The sequence below is a fragment of the Phascolarctos cinereus genome, unplaced genomic scaffold (genome assembly GCF_003287225.1).
Source record: "Phascolarctos cinereus isolate Bilbo 61053 unplaced genomic scaffold, phaCin_HiC Scaffold_9;HRSCAF=440, whole genome shotgun sequence".
NCBI lineage: Eukaryota > Metazoa > Chordata > Mammalia > Diprotodontia > Phascolarctidae > Phascolarctos > Phascolarctos cinereus.
In genome coordinates this window covers 106,046,527-106,070,839 of record NW_027556402.1, presented here as the reverse complement: position 1 = coordinate 106,070,839, position 24,313 = coordinate 106,046,527, and the positions used below count along the sequence as shown (strand labels likewise).

The following is a 24,313-nucleotide window of genomic DNA, read 5'->3' as shown; positions in this document are numbered from 1 at the left end:
ATCAGCAAACTTACAACAAGGTTTGCATTTTTTTTAATGATAAAATTCAAGTGACTCATATTTGGTCCTCCACCCACATACAACATATTCTAGAAAAGAGGGGAGTTAAAATGCACCTTACACTAAAGTAACAAAGCTACTTCACATTAATTCAGGGATCATTATCAACAGATTTCTGTTTTTAAACCCAAAATAGCTGGGTCTTCTAGGAGAAAATAAATAGAAAAAGCAAAGGTGCTAATATACCAGTTTGCCATTTATCCTCTTTAGCATCACAAATTATTTTAAAATTTATGACGAGAATAATCTTCTTGACAAGATTTACACAGTTTTGACTTGAATAAATCAAAAGGCATTTATTAGGTACAATTCCTGCTCTCAGAGAATTTTATATATGGAAAGACATAACATACACATAGAAACCAGTGATTTTAAATTGTGGGGTTCTCCCTCATTTCGAATGTTCTATAATTAATTTGTTGTACCTTGGTCTCCCCTAACCATAGAGCAATGAAAATATTAGCCTTGAGAAATCATATGCGAAAAGAAGTTCTTCAAAAGAAAAAAGAGATATAGTAACTGTTCATTTATTGTTGACCACCTTCTTTTCAAAAATCACCAGTAAGGGAAGGAGCAAATAGAGCAAGACAAAGAATGTTTTTTTAAATTTTATTTTATTATATTTGTCTTTGGTATTTTGTTGTATTTGTTTTTATATCATTGAGTGTGAGAGGGAGAGTAATGTCCAGGAACATTAAAGAGATAGACTGGGGGCAGGATGTGTAAAGTTTAAAAGCCAAACAGAGGAGTCTATATTTTTTCCTAAAGGCAACAGGAAGCCAATAACAGGGAAGGGAAGGGGATAAACATTTATATAGCACCTACTACATGACAGGCATTATACTAAGCCCTTTACAAATACTATCTCATTTCATCCTCACAACACTTCTGAGATTTAGATGTAATATATTATTATTATCCTCATTTTACAGTTGAGGAAACTGAGGTAAACAGAAAATAAATGACTTGACCTTGGTCACAGTTCTAATGTCAGAGGCCATATTTGAACGCAGGTCCTTTTGAGGCAGCTAGGTGACACAATGGATAGAGTTCAAGCCCTGGAGTCAGGAATACCCAGATTCAAAACCGGCCTCAGACACTTTCTAGTTTTGTGACCTTCGGCAAGTCACCTTACACTGTTTGCCTCAGTTCTTCAACTATAAAATGAGCTGGAAAAGGAAATGGTAAACCGCCAGTATTTTTGCCAAGAAAACCCCAAAAGGGGTCACACAGAATTGAACAAAGATTGAACAACTGAATGACTGAAACATGACTAAACAAACTTCCTAGCATAGGAGAATCATGTGGTCAGCTTTTCACTTAAGGAAAATTACTTTGATAGCACAGCTGAAGAAAGAATAGTGGGAAGCTTGAGGTAGAAAGATCAATTAGGAGGCTGTTGCAATAATATAGAGATGAGGACCAGTAGCAGCTCTGTCAATGGAGGGCCAGGGTTGGATAAAAAGATGTACTGGTTAGGAAGGGGCGGGGAGCAAGATGTGGCAATGGATTAGATAAGATGCCTGGGGTGAAGAGTTGAGGATATTTCCAAGGTTGTGAACCTGTAAGAATGGATATTGTGTCTCTGACAGAAATAGGGAAATTTGAAAAAAGGAAGGGCTGAGGAAAGTTTAGCTTGGAACATTCTGAGTTTGATACGAAATTGAGAAATGAAATTGAGATTTGATATGAAATTGAGAATATTTCCTAACACCCTTTCTAGAAAAATATTTAATATTTATTTTAAAACAAAGTCCTTCATAAAGCAGTAATGTAGCTCGTAATTTCTGATGACACCAATGTTTTGCTGAGAAGAAACAGAAAAAAATAAATTTATATCGCATTTCTTACTACTTTTCTGGTTTTATATATAACCTATCTAATTTTCAAAGAGCCAATCTCCTCAATTTAAATTTAATAACTCTAATCAATGCAATGTTCAACCACAACTCCAAAGAACCAATGATGAAGCTTACTGCTCACCTCCTGATAAATAAGTGATTGATTCAAGACATACATTCCCAGACATGGCCAACACAGTCATTTGTTTTGCCTGACCAGGCACATTTGTTACAAAAGTTTTGTTCCCTTTTTTTTCCTATTTAGGAAGGGGAATAGGAGGAGATTGGGACTAGCAGGGGGGATTCCCTCCCAAAAAGAAAAGAAAAAGAAAAGAAGGTTATTGAAGCATTTATAAAAAATGCACAGGAGAAGACAGAAGGAAGGCCAAAAGGAAACATAATCAGGACAGCTTTCAAAGCTACATATTGAAAACACTATGTATATACTTTAAGGCTAAGTGTACACTTCAATAAGTAAATAATGATTTGCAATTTCATATACTATCCCATTTATCTAGTCAACTTGGATATGGAAATGATCATTTGGTATTTAAAATAAGAATTTTAAAAAAGAAAAATAAATGATTATGAATTGCTTAATAAAAGTTAATAATATAAAATTGAAAAGTGGCCAAAATACATTTTTTGCCAAAAGTAAAACTCTTATTTAAGGATAAAAATCTAAACTAATTTTCCCAGATACTCAGGATCATGGGATCATAGATTCAGAGTCAGAAGAACATTAGAGGCCATCTGACCAACTCCTTCATTTTAACAGACGAGTAAGCAAGGACCCAGATAGGCTGTGTTCCTTGCCCAGCATCCCATGTCAAGCAAGTGGAAGGAGCTATAACAAAAGACTGGTCATGATTCCTATTCAAAAGTCTTTGCCAGTAAATTAATCCTTCATAGACACCAGTTGAAGCAACAAATCTTTTAGATATCTTCTTTTAAAAATACAAAAAATAACTTTACCCTATCTTTATGATTTAGACATAGAACCAGAAAGTATGGTCACTTGTTTTTATCATCTAAAATCTTCTAGATTCTCTGATTAGACAGAGCCTAGAAACTGATTTAAAACCGTGTAAGTGCTGAATAGAATTGCGTACATACCCTCCTCCCCGCAAAAAAACCATACCAAGCCTTTACTCATTGACATCCTCTTTCCCCAACTTCCCCAAAAAAGTTACATCTTCACACATTATGTATGCCTATGCACTTTCCTACTGACTAGGCAGGCAACTCTTTACCTAGTTTATTTCCTTTTGTGGATACCAGTAGAAATAAAAAAAAGAAAAAGCAACTGTTTCTTGTTACTGTGGAAGTAAACTGCTCAGTCACTCAAAATTCTGGAAAACTAAATCTGCAATACCTCAACTAAGTCGCCTGAAATCTTAATCACAACGGGAAAAGGATCATGGGGTGAAGTTCTTTTCACCTTCAGGTTAAAAGAGCTTTAAAAAGTTTTAAACCAGGGAATAGAAGGCCTTTTTCAAGGAAAGCATCAAGAGTGAGTTACGCACATGGCTCAGGATTTAACCTCCGTTCTCCCCACCAGCCTCCGAGAGAGAATGCTTTTACCCTAAAGTTTCTACTTACCAAGTTAAATACAGTTTCTACAATATCCCTATTGGTTACTTCTCCAACTTCCACCAAGCCAGTGAGCACTGCAAACTTCATTCTGATGCCCCTGATAGGGATTCCTGGTTTTAACGACAACGCACCACCGTCAATGATGGCTTCTTCTCCTTTCCCTCCACCTCCTCCTTCATCACCTGTTGGTGGCGGGGACGGGGCCTGGTTATCTTCACTAGCCATTGCTAGTCTCCTTCTATAATCACACTTCCTAAGCCACCCTGGCACAACAGTACACAGAGAGAGGCACACGCACGAGCGCGCACAAAGTGCAAGAAACAGGGCCTCCTCCCGAAGCCCGCACTCGTCCCGCGGTCCGACGGCCACAATCTACGGCGTGGAGAAGTCCTGGAGCGTGGCCCACTTCTTCCCGGACGTTATCAGTGCGGGAAACCTCTCCCAGAGGCTTTCGGACAACAAAACAGAACCCTATGGGGAGAGCAAAACACAGGATGAGCTGGGACTTCTGCGGTCTTAATTCTTACTGGCCAATTAAAGTTCCCCCGACGGGATCCACCTCCAACCCCACCCACAGCACACTTGAGCCGGGTTAAATTAGAGGCGCCCCGGAGCGGGGGGAGCGGGGGACGACGGCAGATTCTCTGGCTAACCCGCCCCTACCGGTCTGGGGCAGCTCAGCCAGGTAACCTGTCCTCCGCAGGTGCAGGAGAAACAGAGGAAGGGGAAGGGGAGGGGGAGAAGCAGGGAGTCAGCAGGGGAAAGAAGTTCGCCCTCACCCAGGCAGAACAGACTTCTAGCAAACTCCCCTCCCCGCCCCAGCAGGGAGCAAGGTGGGGAGGGGCAGGTACAGGTGCAGGGTGGGGGGAGGGGCTGGATGCGCTAAAGGGGGGAGCAGCACCCCTCACACACCTCGGCGGGGAGCAGCGAGCCGGGGGCTGGGGGCGGCCCGCGGCCGGGGGTGCAGCGAGGGCACTGGCCGGAGGTGGCCCAGTCAGTGCACCCGGTCGTAGGCTCCCTCCCAAGTTTCCCTAGTTCGCTCGCTGGCAGCCGGCGGCGGTACCCCAGAACTCCATCGCTTCCGGGGCCCGCCCCGCTCCGCGCGCGCTCAGCCCAGGAGAACGCGGCCGCTGCCGGAGCGGCTGCTTCCGGCGATCGCCCCAGTCCCGGCGCCCAGGCGGCTACGGCTCCCACCGAGACGGCTCGGGCTGAAGTGCCTACTACTCTGAAGGGAGCTGCCATCGGCCGCCATGACAGCGCGCCGCCGGAGCCCCTGGCCCGGCGTGCGCGTGCGCGGCCGCCGGGCGCGCGGAGAGGGGGAGGAGAGGAGGTGAAACTGCACGAGGTGGAGCGCTGTGGGGGAGGAGGGAGAGAGTGGGGGCTGCCAAGCGAGGAGGAAGGAGGGGAACGCCGAGAACGAGGCCGGGCCGGCTGGCTGAGTGGAGATCCGCGCGCCACGGCGCGCGCGCGCAGACGGGAGAGGGAGGGGACACCGCGCTCAGGTGGATGCCAGGTGTGTCCTTGGCTCCCGGCGCAGCGCGCGCCCTCAGGGACCGGGAGCACAGGCAGTGGCGGCACTGGACGGCCCAGAGGGACCGGCTGGAGCCAGGGGGCCCAGTTCGGCTCTCTCGGGCGAGGCCGTCTTTGCCAAACGTGGGTGCCCTACGTGGGCAAGGTGTGCAGGCGATGGTTCCTCCTACCTGCCGGGCTACAGCAGGCAGAAGGACCCTCCCTGGTGCCAAAGTGCCGTCCACGGAGGCGGAGGATACCTGTGTCCGAGACCTCGAGCTGGGGGGGGGGGGGCTGCAGCACCCGCAGGAGCAAAGCTGTCGTCCCCGTTAAGGGGACCTGCCCGCCTCCAGCAGCTGCTGCCCGCCCACCTCGCTGGAGGAAGGCAGGAAGAGAGCTGGATCCTCCTCAGCGGAGATGCTTCTGTGCAGCTGCCACGACTTGTGGGGTGGGGGAGAGCTGACCCGGCGGGCGAGGGACGGGGAGGGATTCCCAGGCTGGCAGCTGCAGCCGCCTCACCAAACCTCTCCTGCATTCTAAGGAGGGCAGTTGGTGGCCGGCATTCCAGCGGCAGCTGATCCAAATCGCGTGTGCTGGGCCTTTAATTCCTGTCCCGAAAAAAAGTTTGTACTTGTTTTGGAAGACGAAGAAAAAGAGGTTGGAAACGACTTCCTTTCATTTTATAAGTTCTCATTAAAAGTGTGAAGGAGGACAAACTGCTGGAACTAGTAAATCATACTCTTAAATCCCTCTTCATTTTGAACTGTAATAAAAGAAATCCGAAATCCTTTTTCAAATATCGAAGAGCAAAGAAATTACAGGCAAAAACATGTTGCATTACTTAAAAATTGAAACCCAAAAGTTTTATATATTGCTTAAAATGCAAACGGACCATACATACCTGTTAGAATTGCCTTAGTAGTATCAATTTTCAAATGTTTGACACTCACAATTCAATAGTGTTCAATGCATTGTGCCAGGTATTAACCACAATTGTAGTACTGCCCTTATTTCATGAAGTGGATATAGAAATAAACAGGAGGAAGAGAGCAAGAAAGATTGCCTTCTAGAAATTGCAGAGTGAGTTTTACCCTAAACGTCCCTTGGAAACAAAGATCCGTCTTTTTAATACCGATGTTCTACTGGTGTTAAAGATCTGTAATTTTTTTTTATTTTGAAATTTTAAATTGGTATCATTGTTCAGTGACCTTTATGATCCCATTTGGGGTTTTCTCGGCAAACATACTGGAGTGGTTTGCCATGTCCTCCTCCAGTTCATTTTCCATATGAGGAAACTGAGGGAAACAGGGTTCAGTGACTTCCAGGAGGCCACAGCTAGTAGGTCTGAGACCATATCTGAACTTGGAAAGGTAAGTTTTCTTGACTTCAGGCCTGACGATCTATCCACTGCATCACCTAGCTGTATGTTGTGCTTTCTAGAAAACTGCTTAAAGGGATTTCACTATAGGATTTTGTTTGGTCAGATTTGGGAAGGTAATTTAACTCAAATTCATGCCTATTTACTATCTTCCCGTGAGATAGAAGATGTCTATGATGAAAAGCCTTCAGCATTCTAGGTACAAAATCAATGAATGCTGTGTCCTGTATCTCAAAGATTTGCCACTCCATCAACAAAAGTGAGGATTTGGACAATTATATGAATGATCCTAAGACAAGGAGTCAGGTGTGGGTTTTTTTGGTGGTTTTTTTTTTTGCAAAGATAATCAGATAATTGCCTTAATCCCTTTAGCTTCAGAGCAACGTTGGGAGAGAGAGAGAGAGAGAAGGATGAGGAAAAACAGAAGACAAAATCCATTAGAACTACTCTCTAACTAAAGCACTATCAAAATAGCAACTCTTACTCTAACAGGTTACTTAGCTATACGGCACAAAACTATACAATATTTCAGGTGAATTTCTGTATAGTGACACCACTGCCAACCCACCTCGCCCTCTCTTCCCCCACCCCACTTCTCCTTTGCTATATTCTGTGTATGACCAGTTCTCCATATCAGGGCCATGTGTGTCAAAGTACAGAATGTTCATATCATCCTGTTCAAAATTATATGTACATATTTTCCTATATGACTTCTCTGCTTGTTACACGAGTAGACAAGCCAATTAACTGTTAATACAAAAATGTGATTTCTCTTTTTCTAGCATAGATGATGTACTGACTTCTTGTGCTCAGTTCTTGTAGTCCGTTCCTGACTATACAACCATAAATAGATGATGTCTTATTGAAGTTAGATTAATAGTACTGACTTCTTAATACCCATCTTCCTCAGTTCAAATCTGACCTCAAACACTAGCTGTGGGACCCTAAGGAAGTCGCTTAATCCTATTTGCCTTAGTTTCCTCATCTGTTAAATGAGTTGGAGAGGGAAATGGCAAACTATTCCAGTATCTTTGCCAAGAAAACCCCAAATGGGGTCACGAAGAGTGAAAAATGACAACAATTTAATTTTTTTAAATGCAGGGTTTGGAATGATATTTAAGCTCTTCACTCTGAACTCTGGGTGCTAGTTCTGCCCAATAAAGCAAAGCAAACAGTTCTGGGAGAGGATAAATCAGTGTACATTATATATTAATATGGGAAGCAGTTTTATCCTTTATTAAAATTTTTATTTCCATTATTTTCTGCTTAAGAAATTTTGGAGACGAAGGTCTTATTAGCAGTCAGTAGCTACTTTCACATCCTGCTTTTTTCTTAACATAGTTGTTCCACATAAAAAAAATGTTCAGCCCAAACCATAAGGCAATGGATTTGGAAGCAGAGAATGTGGGGTTCAGATTTTGGCTCTGCTACATATACCCTGAGTAACATTAGGCAAGTTACTTCCCCTATAGACCTCAGTTTTCTCATCTCTAAAATGAAGGGGCCAGAGTATATGATCTCTAAAATCATTTTTTCATCTCTAAGTCCTATGATCCATCATCTTTTTGGACTTTAGTTTTCTGTAAAATAAGGGATCGACTAGATCAGAGGTATAAAATTCACTGCCTACAAATCTTCCCAGTCCTTCCAGGAGCCAGATTAGAACATATTTGGGAAAGTTTAGCAAAATAAAAATACAATGCAACATAATGTTAATTTATGGTTTTCTAATCAATATGCACCAGCAGGGGTCAATTTCTATTTGAGTTTGACACTACTGCACTGGGTAATCTGTAAGATCTTTTCCAGTTCTAAATCCTACAAAACATAAAATACAGTTTAACTCTAACAGACCATTTCAAGAATTTTTAAATTACCATCTTAATTGTAGCATGCATTTTATCAGCCGCTTTGCAAAATTAAAAACATTATGGGGAGGGGTAGTTACGTATTTCTAAATCAGCAAAAATTTGCCTTCTCTTCCTCCCACCCCAACCCCCCATTGAGAACAAAAGAAAACCAAAACACCTGTTACAAACATGGATAGTCAAGTAAAACAAATTTCTACATTGACCAGGATATTGTGTTTTTATCATTTTACCCACCATCAAGAAGCACTGTAATCACTTCCAAAGGGGGGAAAAATACATAGCATCAGAACAGGAACCTATGCACGTACATATTAACTAATAGAGATATTAGGAAACAGGAATCAATTTCATCCTGAAATAAAGTCAAACTATTGATGTGCACATACCCTTGCCTTTGACACAACTTCTTAATCTCAATTTTCTTATCTGTAAACTGGGGATAATTATACCTGTAGCAACTACCACACAAGGTTGTTGGGAGGATCAAAAGAGATCATGTTCAAGAGCTTAGAATATCATAAAGTGGACTCCAGAGGAGTTCCCCAGGGATCTGCGTTTAGCGCTGTGCAGTTTAACATTTATATCAGTGAATTGGATATAGGCCTGGTTGGTGTGCAAATTTAGGTTAAAAGTAATCAAATGAAATTCAGTAGGAATAAATGTAAAGGGTTGCACATGGACACCAAAAAATCAACTTTACAAGTATCTAAATTGGGGTGGGGGAGGCATGGACAGACAGCAATTTTGTGGAAGGGGAAAGCTAGGGGTTTTAGTAGACTGTAAGCTCAGTATGAGTCAGCAGGGCGATGTGGCCAAAAACCTAATTCTGTCTTGAGCTGTATGAAGGGGAAGACAGTTTCCAGGAATAGGAAGGTGATAGTGGCAGTGTACTCTGTCCTAATCAGATCTCATCTGGAGCATTGTGTTCAGTTCTAGGCACCATGATTTAAGAACAGAATTGATAAACTGCAGAATACACAGAGAAGGGCAACCAGGATGGTGAAAGGTCTTTTGTCCATGACTTTACAAGGGTCAATGGAAAGAACTAGGCATGTTCAGCCTTGGAGGAGGAAAAGACTGAAAGGTAAGGGGCAAGGAAGAATGGCTGTCTTCAAGCATTTGAAGGGTACTGTGGGGAAGAGGGACTACACTTGTTCCATTTAGCACTAGAAAGCAAAACCAAGAGCAATTAAGTTTCAAAGAGACCAGTTGGACTTGATGTCAGAAAAATCTTCCTAGTAGAGCTGTCCAAAAGGCTGCACAGAGACTTTGGGTTCCCTCTCCTTGGATGTTTTTAAGCAGGGGCTGGATGACCATTTGTTACTGCTGTTGCAATGTGAATATTCTCATATCTCGTGAGTTCAAAGATCTACATTTTCATCAGTAGGTTGTAAGCTCCATAAGGGGGTGGTGGTGGTACTGTTTTTCATTTTACCTTTGTATTCCCAGCAGCTAATAATAATGCTTTTCATGTAGTAGGAATTTAAATACTTAACAGATTGGATTAGTGAAGATAACAGGGCCCCAGATGTACTTTACAAGCCTTTCTCCAGCTTGGGAAATAGCTTTCAAGAGTTGGCTATTCCCAAAAATAATTCATCCTGTGATTACCAGCATTGGTGATGAGCTTCTTCAAAGTTAACTAGGCTAGGGGCAGCTAGGTGGCACAGTGGATAGAGCACCAGCCCTGGATTCAGGAGGACCTGAGTTCAAATCTAGCCTCAGACACATAACACTTACTAGCTGTGTGACCCTGGGCAAATCACTTAACCCCATTGCCTAACCAAAAAAGGGAGGGAAAAAAAAGAACAAAGTTAACTAGTCTAGTCCTCCAACAGGACTTACTATCTTTCACCAGGGCCATACTTAGTCTTTCTACTTTGGTTGGAGCTGCTAGCTAGATAGCTTGTTCTCATTGGTACATCTGGCCATATTGACACATAAGAATAGGACTTTAGTGAAAGGAATACTATAATGTAGATTAAAATGAAAAGCATTTCACAAGTCTACACACAAAAAATTTTTCATTTAACATTCTAAAATGAAAAAGTTTCTCTATATCAGCTCATGCTTAACTTACATATCCTTTTTAGTGTAGCTATCGTGTCTGATTTTAAAGGAATGGACCTTTATTATTATGGATAGCAGGTTGCACTACTACATATTGTTGTGAAAAAAATGCTGGTTGGCCAAGTACTACATTAATCCTCTATATATTTCTATCCTTTCTCATCATGCACATATGTAGTACATTATCATTTCATGTATCATGACTAGTGTGCCTTTGCAGTAAATTAGACAGTAGTAATCTCCATAAAATACCATATGATCTAAATGCTTGTTTTCTCCATCTTGTCCCATGTACATCAGAAACAGAAGCCATGGAAGTACTTGCTTGTGCTTGAGTATTTCTTTGATCTGAAACACATTTGGGATATCAACACAACCTCAAATAAGTTGGTGCAATGTGGTCCTGGTAAAACATGGAGCTTTGTATGTCACATGTGCAGCCCAGGCTAGAGGATGTGAAACCATCCCACAGTTCTTTGGAAGCCTTGACTTGGCTCAGGAATTTGTACCAACTCCACAATAGTTACATTAATAGGCCAAATTGTATGTGGGGGCAGGGGTGGGGATTTCTTGGAACAGGAAGGTATTAAAAGTGAGATGCTTTCTTATTGAAGTAGTATCCCATGATCATTTCATCAATAATTACTTTTCTTTCCCAATCACCACATTTTGTACCACCTGTCTCTCATTTGTTCACCCATAAATGAACCCTTGAGGTTTTCCATGTTATTATATACAGTAGTTATTATATACAGTGACTCTGTCTGTTTTATATGACCATGGCACCAAGAAATTTCATCAATCAGATTTGTTGTTAGAAGATGTTAAAATATCCCCCAGGTAACAGAACTAATCTTTCTGGGCCCAAACGAACCGTGATGTTATCTACTTATGCAGTGGTATATTGGACCAATTGACTCAGTCATGTCCAATTCTGCCATATCTACAAATATGCATAGATAAAACTGTTGTTTACACACTTTCTATAGCAAAATCCTCTTCTGTTTGGACTTTCTTACTGTATCTACTTCATAACAGTGGCAAATACATATCCCCATTTTATCATTCATCTGATATTAATGATTACATAGTTGTTGAACAAGATTACATTTGCTATGTCTTTTGAGGAATCTTCTATAATTTTGAACACAAACAAACAAAAAGCACAGGGGGATCTTCTATTTTCTACATCTTCCAGTCACTTTTGTGACTGTAAAGAAATGGTCTACTATGGAATATTGCTTATGAAATCCTACATATTTCCTTTAAAATAGAAAATTATATTGAATGAATGAAAAATAAATGTGTTAAATACTAATGATATGCCAGGGACTATACTAATTGCTAGTTTATACAAATATAAACAAGCAAGACAGTCCTTGCCCTCAAGGATCTTATATTTCTTTTAAAAAATTTATTATTTTTAAACTTGTGTGTGTGTATGTGTGTGTAAGGCAATCAGAGTTAAGTGACTTGCCCAGGGTCACTTAGCTAGTAAGTGTCTGAGGCTGGATTTAAACTCAGATTCTCCTGACTCCAAAGCCAGTGCTCTAACCATTGTGCAACCTACCTGTCCCAAGGAGCTTATATTTTAATGGTGGAAGACAACACACAAACTTGAAAAGGGAAAAAAAAATGTATATATGTATATTTTTTTCTTTCCTAATCACCACACTTTGTACCATCTTGTCTCTTATTTGTTTATCCATTATTGTTATATATGTCATTGTATATATGTGTGTGTGTATGCATATATATACATATACATATACATACACACACACACACACACATTGGCACAATTTGGAAATTACCAAGAAGTGGTGCTCTGGGTTATGAACGAGATAAGAGCTCATCAAAATCCAGGATTCTAGGGACAGCATCCAGCTTCTAGGCAAGAGTGGTTGGAGTGGAAACAGTAGTTTGGAGATGAGAGAAAGTATATGGTGGTGTAGATTCTAGGAAAGATAAGGCAAAAGTTCACCTGTCAAAGCCTAGGGTCCTAGGGAGAGAGCCCAACTTCTGGTAAGAGGAGGCTGAGAAGGATGGCCAAAGGAAAAGCAGCATGGATATCGAAAGTGCCTTTCAAATTATAGTCATTTCAAGTTATGTCACCACCAGCCCTTCTGACAAAGAAAAATGGTTTTCCACAAAGATTTTCCTGATTACTTTAACACAAACTAATCTTTCCCTCCTCTGAATTCTTGTATTAAAAGTATTAAAAACCTATGGTGTAAGCTCATCTATCAAGAAATATAGGATTTGACTATATAATCTTTTAGTATCCTATAGGGGTTTTTTTCCCACATGTTCATAGCAGCACAGATATAGAGTTAGAAGGAACCCTCAAGTTGATCCAACCCCCTCATTTTACAGATGAGAAATTGAATCCCTAAAAGGTTATGTGACTTGCCTAAGGGCTCGCATATAGTTAGTAGCAAAGCCAGAATTTGAACCCAGATCCTCTTACTCCAAATCTATTACTTTTCCCACTGCACCATCTGTCATCCCTAATGGACTGTGTATAAACTCCTTGAGGACAGAAATCCTTTGTCCAGACAGCTGATGCTTAGTAAATGTGTCTGTTTCTTGAGACCTGAACTCTGCCTGTGAAATCATCGCATCAAGAATGGTAGGCTTCTCTGAGGTAAAATTCTGAGATCTACGGAAAAAGAATTGTTTTGTGAGTGCACAGACCTCTATACAGATGAGAGGGACAGGAATGGTGCCTTTCCAGCCAGGTTTCTACCAGAAGAACTCAGAAAAATTTGAGCTTCTTGGCTACAATAATTGTGTCGTTTTTCTTTATATTCCAACACCTAGAACCTAGCAGGAGTCAGAATTAGGTAATCTGATCTCTAATTGGAAAAAAGATTGAGGACTTTCTAAGTTGGGAGGCGGAGTGTGGGTAGGTACATTCTCTGAAATCAGTAAGAAAGGTGTCCCATTTACCCCAAATGTCTGTATTCAATCAAAGGAACATAGAAATGATAACTGATAGACCAGTATAAGGACAGTTTTCAGATAAGACATATGGGTTGCTTGAGATGTATAATTGTGAGAAAACTCCTTGCATCAGTCTTCAGATCTGATTGGATTTCTGCTCAACATAACCTAGGTCTTTAGTTAAGAGTCTATAAGCAACAGGTAGAGGTAGTCCAGCTTCCCAACCATGCAGGGGTTGGTTCAAACAATGCAATAAAATTTTCTCATAACTCCTACAATTGAATAAAGTTTTCTCACAAGGCAGAGTTTGAACTAGACCCATAATTCAATAGGAAGGGAACTGAGTTAGCTCCAGAATTGAGTCACAAGATGGGGTCAGCATTGTTCACTCAATAATTACTACCACTTGCTATTTTAATTCCCTTAGTTCTGCTGGTCTTTATATGGATGAACGGTGCCTGTCTGAGGCATACAGATCATGAGACTTAACTGAACCGAAAGGCCATTATAGACAACCTAGCTGGCTTCCTCTGATTTAGCAGATAGTCTCAGGATGTGATTTTTAGTTTACTCATGAAACAGTTTACAACAAACTATCATGTTCCTTTGATCTGTGGGACTGTCTATAAGTGACTTCTAAGTTCCCTTTTCACAATCTGACTTTCTGCTATTTTTACTTTATACTGGCTACTTATAAACTTACTTACTATACTAACTAGAGGAGGGGGAGAAAGAGAGGGACCAGAACAAGATATAATTTTAGCACAATTAAATACTACCACTAAGTACTTCTAAATTCACAAATTAAAATAGTCTCCAAAGTACCACTGATGAATGAAAAAAGACATATGGCAGAAAGACATACTTAAATCCTGATTAGGATTTGTTAGGTAGTAAGATTTAGAATTGAAAAGGAAATTTCAATGTCCATCTAGTCTAACTCCTCCTCCTAATTTTTACAAATAAAGAAAATGAGGCCCAGATGGCTTAATGACTTGCCCAAGGTCATACTGGTAGTGGATAGGAGACCCAAGATTTGAAACACAGATTCCTTTATTCTAAATGCAATGTTCTTTCCGCTGTATCAATCTGCTTCTTTCTGTCAAATTTGAAAATGTCTACTGATGTTAATGCTACAATACTATAAAAGAAAAAACTGATAATGATAGCAAACCTGTTTCACAGGAGCCTTAGGGATTTTTTTTGAGGGGGGGCTTTTATTTTTAGTGAGGCAATTGGGGTTAAGTGACTTGACCAGGGTCACACAGCTAGTAAGTGTCATGCCTGAAGCCAGATTTGAACTCGGGTCCTCCTGACTCCAAGGCTGGAATTCTATCCACTGTGCCACCTAGCTGCCCCTTTTTAGGGATTTAGTCAGATAGAATCATAGATATTTAGTGACTTTTTTAAAGAGGAAATTTGGAGATTGAGAAGTACCTTGATATTGTGAGGATCTGTGAATTTATTGCCATTTTATTGTCCCACAATTGACATAGATAATAAGACCCTACATCTTGATATAGTATTTCCAAAGTTGCAAGAAATTAATCAAACTAAGGCTGCCCTGTTGATGAGCCTCCTCAAACTTAGTGAGGGTGGTCCTGACATAACATGTATGCAATCTGTTATAGGATGAATACTCAAAGTTTTTCCATCATGAAAGAACCCACCAGTGCTACCAGTAAAGACCTACCACGTGAATAGCCTTCATGAGCTGAAGTTTGCATCCATGACATGATGAGATATAAGAATAGAAATCTAGTGAAGGCCTGAACAAATCTGACTATATGCCTTGAAAAGAATAGGATAAAACAATGTAGACTTGGGAATGGCTAAGCATTTTGTGGCATATGAACAGAATGGAATATTACTGTGTAATATTCTTACTGCTGTAAGAAATTACTAATATGAAAAGGATGGAAAGATTTACATGATCTGATGCAGAGTGAATTAAGCAGAGCCAAGAAAACAATATACACAATGATTACAACAAGGTAAATTGAGAGAACTACTACAAAACAATCAGAAGTCAATGCTGCGGTATTACAAATAACAAACATGCCTCCAAAGAATAGAAATGAGAAGACGCATCCTCCCAATCACCTCACTTTTTTACAGATGTGGGAAGTCCATAGTTGTGATAAATTGCATATATTTTCAGACTTTTTCAATGTATTGATCAATTTTCCTGATTTTTTCCCTCTACTTCCTCTATTTCATTCTCTTTTCTTCCTTAAAAAAAGATGGTTAAAGACAAAAGGATCTACATGTACAAAAATATTTATCCAGATCTTTTTGTGGTGGCAAAGAATTGGAAATGGAGGGAAAGCCCCTGAATTGGGGAATGGATGAACAAGCTGTGGTATATGAATGTCATGGAACACTATTGTGCTATAAGAAATGATGACCAGGCAGATTTCAGAAAAACCTAGAAAGACTAACATGAATTGATGCTGAGTGAAGTGAGAAGAACCAGGAGAACATTGTACACAGTAACAATAACACTGTATGCTGATCAGCTTTGATTGACTTAGCTGTTCTCAACAATACAATGATCCAAGATAATTCCAAAAGACTCATGACAGAAAATGCTATACACATCCAGAGAAAGAACTATGGAGTCTGAATATAGATTGAAGCATATTATTTTCAATTTTTTTGCTTTTTGTTTTTGTAGTTTTTCCCTTTTGTTCTGTTTCTTCTTTTACAGCATGACTAATGTGGAAATATGTTTCCGTGATTGCACATGTATAACCTATATCAAATTGTTTGCTGTCTTGGGGAGGGAGGAGGGAAGAAAGGGAGGGAAAAAATTGGAACTCAAAATCCTTTAAAAATGAATGTGAAAACTATCTTTATGCATAATTGGCAAAAAAAATACTATTTACAAAAAAAAAAGATCATTATATGAGATGACCCTTTATGAAGAAGAAAGGGAGGGATACAGGGAAAAAATTTTGTGATGTAAAAAACAAAAGATACCAATAACTTTTTTTTAATGGGATAAGTAAAATGGCTATTCATCTGATATCTTACCCTACTTATTAGAATTCAAGCTTATTATGAAAGCCAAACCTATTGAGTATGGCTGGCCCTTAGGTAAAACTCTGAAATAAGCAATCATCTTTCTTTTCATTGTGGTCTCCAAAACCCCTCTTCAAAGTGCCTAGTCCATTCATGTAAACTTTGTAACTCAAATATATTGTAGCATATACATATGTGTATATAGTACAATAATATATATACACATAGATGTGTATGTGTATGTGTATATACACATCTATGTATATATGTGTGTGTTGTAATATACACACATACTCCAAAACCTTATGGAATAATGAGAGCTTTAATGTTATCCATCACAATGGGTGCGGGCTTGAAACCTTTGTCTCAAAACTTTGAGAAACTGTAGATAAAGTTTTTTGGTTTTGTTTTTTTTAAACACTTAGTTCACAAATCCTCTTAAATACCAATTCCTGTAGCATGCCAGGCCATTCTGTTATTCTGAATAATATACCTTTAAAGTATATGGGTGTTTCTACCTTTTTAACAAGTTATTGAGAGAAGAGGTCTTCTAACTCAACAAAAAATAGTGACATGACTAGCTATCCTTCAAACTTTAAGAAGGTTTTTAGCAAATTGCTTTTAAGTTGAATTGTCCAATGTGAGTGAATCAGTTAGGAGCTGTTTAGATCTTTTCAGAAGTAGCAGAAACATGTCCTTCCTCACTTCCAGTTTTTCCCTGCAGTTTGCTTCAGCCCCACAAGGATCCTTCCATTCTGCCTGTGCCTCCTATTTACTAGGGCATCTGGCAATATATGACTGATGACAGGAAACAAATTCTTTTAAAAACAAGTTATTAATCACTGTAGCAGACCTTTGGCATGGATCAGTGTCTGACTCGGGAGAGAGGCCTGGCAGCACACTCTGATGGCTAAGCTTGTAGAACCAGAACAGTAAAGAATCCTCAGGTTACTGTTAATAATCAGCTACCCGAAAGAGCTTAATTAATGCATGGCTCTGAAACTCTGGGCTCACATGTATTACCTAATCACATAAATTTGCCTTAAAACATTAGTCTTTGTGCAGTAAAACTAACAATTTCTGCACAGAAATTGGGGCAAAGGGTAGCAGTGGCATTGTGGTCATGGTTGTGATGTCAGATCACCTAGAAGTACTCTCTAAAAGGCATAGAAAATGTCCACTGTGGAAAAAAGGTGGGCAGAAAAGGAAGTGCCTCCAGAATGTTCCTGTTGGTACCATTTATATTTTCCATATTTGGTCAAAATGGCAATCAATCTACCTTAAGTATAGCTCTAGCCCTGTGCAAGTATGGAAGATTGGCTACTGATACTTTTAAGTACAAACAGATAATGCATTTTTTTCCACCAGATAAACATCCAACTTGTTATAAGTAGCAGAAACTATGTTTAGAGCCTGTGATCTACAACTGACATTGCAGCAATGCCTACTGCAGCCATTGTGGCCCTGCCACATTGTGTAAGACCCAAATTGGTCATAGCAATGGGCGCCACTATTCAATTCAGTTCAATTTTCTAGTTTCAACTATGAAGCTGGAGATACCAAGACAAAAATGAATCAGTTCCTGCCTTCAATGATGTAGTATTTTGCTGGATGTTAGCCAGCCCATGGAAGGAGTATTCTTCTCTAACCCATCCTTGCATTCAGGTGTCTTCTCATCCAGCTCCTCCCATATCCTCCTCCTATCTCAACTCAAAAAGCCCCCTGCCCATAGATTCCTGCTACAACAAGGAGCCAGCCTCAAATCCATCTGTGCACATTAAAGCTTGCAGGGTTTTTTGTTTTCTTTACAATTCACTCACCTGCCTCTGGAGCTATTTCCCTAAACCTTTCAGCAGCATCTTTTAAGTTCCTCTTGCTATCATCTTTGACCAAGGACTCTTTCTTATTCTTTGCACAACAAACACCCCTCCTCTGTGACTGAATGATTCTGACTTAGTGCCAGATAGTTAGCCAAAATCCATAAAATATTGAAATATTCACTACCAAGGTGGAGCGGTGGGAGGGAGGCACGTTGGAGGGAGGAAGGGCAATTGGACAAATGTTTCTCATAGCTTCCTGTAAGCCACAGAGTCTGTATCAAAACTTACATCTTTACACCCAAACCAGTTCTTGCTCAGACCTACCTTGCTGGTTTAGGCCTGTTTAACCTCTTGACTACCCCCAAAATGGAGTAGCCACTATATCATTCCCCTTAATTCCCTTCTGTTGTTATCACTACTACCTACTTTTTAGTGCTGAATCCACCTAGAAATTTGGACCCATGGACACTCTCAAAATATATAGCTTAGAGTAATACCTAAATTTAAAATGCTCTGGAGGGAGAATAGATGAGCCATAATCCTTAGAGAGTCTGAAACTTAAAAAATCAAATAAAGAACAGGTAACCTAGCATTTCTTTTTTTATTTAAAAATGTTTTGTTATCCTGAACACTGACAAACACGACCATTGACATGTACAAATAATAGGAAAAAATGTATATGAAACTTCAAGTTTAATTACACAGAGCCTGGGTGTTTTTCAAAATTATATGATAAATTCCATTTATTAGTTCTAAAAGCTGTCCCACTTACCTGTATTTCCCTTTGAACTTCTTTTGGTTCTTTTCTGTACATTAAAAAAAAGTTTCATGTTTATTCTTTCCTTCCATTCTTCTTCTCCTCCTTCCTTTCTTTCTTCCTTCCTCCCTAACTTCCTTCCTTCATTCCTTCTTTTTTCCCTTCCTTCCTTCCTCTCTTTGACATCTCTATCACTAAACTACTCTCCCCACCAATTTTCCCATTCTCCCCCACAACAAACTTTCCTTGTAGCAAGTTAGAATAGTCATGCGAAACAGATCCACATATTCCTCATTTGCACAAAAATGTACCTCATTTTGTACCTCTAAACCATTAGGTCTTTGTCAAGAGGTAGGATGAATCCTTTATTACCAGTCATCTAGAGTCATAATTTGTCATTGCACCAATAAGAGCTCTTAAGTTTATCAAAGTTGTTTTTCTTTATGTAAAGTTGTACCCCCCTTTAGACTTCAGTAAGTATAGTGAAGCCAATTGTTGAGTGCCATGCTGGGCCCCGAGATGAGGCAGCCCAACCTGGAAGTGGAGCCACTTATTTGTCACCAGCACCAATGCCTTGCCCCTCAAAGACCTTCATGAGAACTCTTCAGAGAAAGAAAGGACATCAAAGCCCTCCTGTTCTAGAGTTGTGAGGTGGTTTGGCCACAGGTACTCCCTACATATGTACCTCACCACCATTATACTTTAAGTCCACACCCACTATCCCTATTCTGGACTCTATAATTTTATTGGACAGTGCATTCCACATTTTGGAGGGAAATGTTTTATATCTGTTGTTCTTTCTATGATATTTGAGTAAATGCCTTTTCTAGAAGTCAATTGAGGCTGCTAACTGACCGTTAAGGGAAAGCACACCACTGGGGGGACTGAGGAGCTAGACAGTTAAAAATAATTAGCCATAGGGTCCCCCCTATGACTCTAGGAAACAATTGCCCCTCTAGGCACCCAACCTGTTAGTACCATCATAAGGTGAGTTGTAAGTTCAGAGAAGGTGATATGTTTACAGTGTTTTAGTCTTTGTATAAAATGTTCTTATCAAATCAAGTCAATAAGCATTCATTAAAGACCCACTATGTGCCAGGCACTATGCTAAGTGCTGAGGATGCAAAGGAAAGCAAAAAACAAAACAAACAAACAAAAAGGTATAAAGGCACTTACAGTCTAATGGAAGAGCATTAATTGAATAAAATTAATTTAATTAATAAAAACTTAAATATTTATTATTTATTAATGATATAAATACTAAATATATTAATGTTTTAAATTAAATTTAATTAATTAATTAAACCAGCAATATACAAACAAGATATAGACAAGATAAATTGAAAATAATCTCAGAGAGAAGGCACTAGCAGTAACAGGATTTGGAAAAAAGACTTCTTGGAGAAGGTGGGATTTTAGCTGGTACCAGAAGGAAGCAAGTGAAGCCAGGAGACAGACCTGAGGGGAAAGAAATTCTAGGCATGGAGTGATAGCCAGTGAAAATGCCGAAAGTCAGGAGATGGAGTGTCTTCTGCAAAGAACAACAAGGAAGGCGATGTCATTGCATCACAGAGTTTGTACAGGGGAGTAAGACTGAAGAAGAGTGAACATGTAGGAAGGAGCCAGGTTATGAAGGACTTTAAAACGGAGGATTTTTTATTTGATCCTGGAGGTGATAAGGAGCCACTAGATTTTTTTTAAAGGAGGCTGGGGCAGTGACATCATCAGACCTATCGTTTAGGAAGATTACTTTGGCAGCTGAAGGAAAATGGAGTGAATTGGGGGGGGGGGTGCGGGGTTAAGGACTTGAGGCAGTGAGACCCACCAGTAGATTGTTGTCCAGGCATGAGGTGATGAGGGCCTGCACCAGGCTGGCAGCCATGCCAGAGGAGATAAGAAGGCATTACTCATGGTGAGTGTCCCCCAGGGCTCTACCCTGGTACCTCTTCTCTTCTTTCTCTGTACTATTTCACGTGGTGATCTCATTAGCTCCCATGATGGTTCTCATTTCTACTTGTCCAGCCCTAACCTCTCTCCTAGACTTTGCATCTCCAAATGCCTCTTGGACATCTTGAACTGCAGACATCTTAAACTCAACAAATTATACAGAGACTACAACACTGTAAAGAAAAGCAGCTTTGAAAGGCTCAAGGATTCTGATCATTGCAATGACCCACTCTGACTCCAGAATTCCTTGGGATAACACACTTCCCACCTCTTAACAGAGAGGGGCTCACCTATAATTGCAAAATGGGATACATATTTTCAGACACAGTCAATATGTAGGTTTGGGGTTTTTTTGACCATGCTTACTTGTTACAAGGGAGAGCTTTTTTGGGAGAATGGGTAATAGCAAGAGAGAAGGACTAATGATAGTGATGCCAGGAAAAGAACATAGTGAAAATTTATTTTAAATACACAGAAGAGAACGGAAGGATTTTCATAGGGAAGCAGATAAGCAAGATAGCTTTGTAACTAACATTTTGAATTTGATGTATACATTTTAAAAATCTAGACATAATACAAGTTTGTGGTTTTATATTTCTACTCCTGTTCTTTTCATGTGGAAATGTTCATGTTTGACAAGTTCATAACAATAAAAAATTAAAATAAAACAATACAATGAGGGGGTTGATCTCTAAGATCCCTTATTCCCCTCAGATTCTATGAGCTTTGGAGTAAGGCCACATCAACAGTTGGGATGGAAGCAAGGATGCAAAAAGACCTGCTGATAGGGAAAGAAGAGTCCAGAGAAACCAAAGTGGAAGAAAAAGCGAGTTTGCTATTCACCTGGCTGTCTTCAGCAGATGTGAAATTTCGAATACCTAATGAGCAGCCCTGTTACCAGTGTCCCAATGACACAGGAAACCTAGCCTCTATAATCATTCTATAATTCTTTATAGAAATCCAATGTAAGGGTAGATTTAAAGCCCTAGAAGCAAAGTTCCTCTATGGAAGAGAGACAACCACAAATCAACAATCCAAGGTCAAATCAATAGGTGAAGGTCTCCAGTCCCTCTGGCCTCAGCTAGCAGAGATGCTAAACGTATAATTCCCCCTCTCAATACAACTACAAACAAGGCTTTGATTGATTTACTAGTTGTTCTTTTGGCCAATCCCCTTCCCATTTCTGTGTTTTCCTTCACTGTATTTATTATGGGAACACAGGCTCAACTCAATCTTTTGTTCGAGGACAACTGCTGGAAAGTTGTGTAATGACATTTGTTAGTAATTCCACTATCTAATGTGGGTGAGGACAAACATCTGGGACCCCACCCTCATGGATAGCTATGAATCATTAACCATGCAGCCTGACTAAGATTGGAGACAAATGCATCCTATGCAACCATTTAGTAGGCCAGCAACTATGTTCGCTTATCAGCTTCCTAAAGGAGAAAATTTATCATAACCTCAAAGTGAAACCTGGTTTCAACAGCTCCAATGATTCCCAGCCATAATTTCTTTATTTCATATTTCCCTACTTCTAAAAGTACTGCATTTATGTCTTTTGTTCATACATCACCTTTATTTCCATATGTATCCCTTCACCTTCTTAGCCTAGACTCATACACTTGTTAAAAGAAGACAAAGAAGGAGAAGAAGAAAGAGGAGGAGGAAGAAGAGGAGGAGAAAGAGAAGGAGAAGAAAAGGAAGGAGAAGGAGAAGAAGAGGAAGGAGAAGAAGGAGAAGAAGAGGAAGGAGAAAGAGAAGAAGGAGGAGGAGGAGAAGGAGAAGGAGAAGGAGAAGGAGAAGGAGAAGGAGAAGAAAGAGGAGGAGGAGGAGAAGAACAAGAACAAGAACAAGAAGAACAACAAGAAGCAGGAGGAGGAGGAGGAAGAGGAGGAGGAGAAGGAGGAGAAGGAGAAGGAGGAGAAGAAGAAGGAGAAAGAGAAGAAAGAGGAGGAGGAGGAGAAGAAGAACAAGAAGAAGAACAAGAAGAAGAAGGAGGAGGAGGAAGAGGAGGAGGAGGAGAAGAAGAAGAAGAAGAAGAAGAAGAAGAAGGAGAAGAAGGAGAAGAAGAAGAAGAAGGAGAAGAAGAAGAAGAAGGGGAGGAGGAGGAGAAGGAGGAGAAGGAGAAGAAGAAGAAGAAGAAGAAGAAGAAGAAGGAGAAGAAGGAGAAGAAGGAGAAGAAGAAGAAGAAGAAGAAGAAGAAGAAGAAGAAGAAGAAGAAGAGAAGAAGAGAAGAAGAAGAAGAAGAAGAAGAAGAATTTAAAAAGCAGTTTGACAAAAACTAACCAAAGCAGTTTGACAAAAACTAACCAACATACCTACCAGGTCTGACAATATACTCAATGTTCCCCACCCATAGGCTCCACCTTTATAAAGAAGGGAGGGAGGTATATTTTCTCATTTCTTCTTTGAAACAAAATTTGGTTGTTATAATCTCATAGCATTCTAATTTGTTGTTATTGTTGTTTCAGTTTATGTTGTTGTAGTCATAATAATTTAGTTTTAAGACAGAAATGAATACAATTTGTCCTAAGAATGTCATGGCCCTAATTGGTATCTTTGAGGACACTTGGGTTAGAACACATTTTTAAATTAAATCTGCTCCATTAGCTCTTTCTTTATCACTTTCTTCAGTCTAGATAATCAACAAAACAGTGAATCAAGCCTTGCTTTGTAGCATTTGCTCAGATATAAATGCTCAACTGAAAATTTAACATGGGGCTCTTTCCATCTGTAGGAGCTACCTCTAACCCAACTCTGTCCCAGTTACTGATTTAGAGTGCAGGTTTTTTGAGATTAATAACTGAGACAGATACAGAAAAGCACAAAGCAGGGGACTCTCACCAGAGACGATTTTTGTTTTAAAAATAATACAATACTGATCTGAGCTATCAACTTGTTTACTTCTTGGATAGAACGCACTAACAGGCCCTAACTTGACTGAGTTTTGAATTGGATAAATGGAAGAGCTTTGTGATCAGCAACTATAGGAAGAAACACTTAACAGAAACTATTTGACTTATATGTTAAGATTAGAGTATTGCTATCCTTTTACTTAATCTATCTTCTTTTGATAGAACAGAATAGTCAACTGGTTAAAACTGGCAACATAGGGTTTTTTTTGTTGCTATTACTTATCAAAAGTTGGGGGAGGGGTGCAGAATGTAGTATGGAAACCAACTCTTAGCAGCTCTGACCAGTTTCCCTGAGTCATAGAAGTAGAAACTCAGAAAATGTAACACCTCCAAGGCCTACAATTTACTGCAAGAGAATAGTTAGTTAGGAGAGCAATGTAGAATCTACAAAGAGAGGAAATAAATCTGCTGAGCCCTCATCTACAACATAGGGCACATTCATTTCAATACTCTCTCTTTTTTATTCTAAAACTGTGAGCTGTGAATATATTTTCTTCTTTCACTATTCTCTCCACATCTTCCAAATAGATTAAGGCTTTACTTGAGGGGTCAGTTAGTTATTCCTGAGAAAAATAA

General features: G+C 39.8%; 1 protein-coding gene across 3 annotated transcripts in view; it reads right to left on the bottom strand.

Annotated features, from left to right (window-relative positions):
- LRBA (LPS responsive beige-like anchor protein) overlaps nucleotides 1-4,760 on the bottom strand; it is a 760,465-nt gene extending 755,705 nt beyond the window's left edge. For all 3 annotated transcript variants that reach the window (XM_020994027.2, XM_020994028.2, XM_078148462.1), the window contains exons 1-2: nucleotides 4,410-4,760; nucleotides 3,504-3,968 (exon numbers count right to left, since the gene is read on the bottom strand). In XM_020994027.2, coding sequence (XP_020849686.1) covers nucleotides 3,504-3,722 — 219 coding nt within the window. In that variant the 5' untranslated portion in view covers nucleotides 3,723-3,968; nucleotides 4,410-4,760. The remainder of the gene's footprint in view (nucleotides 1-3,503; nucleotides 3,969-4,409) is intronic.
- Nucleotides 4,761-24,313: the final 19,553 nt, after the last annotated feature.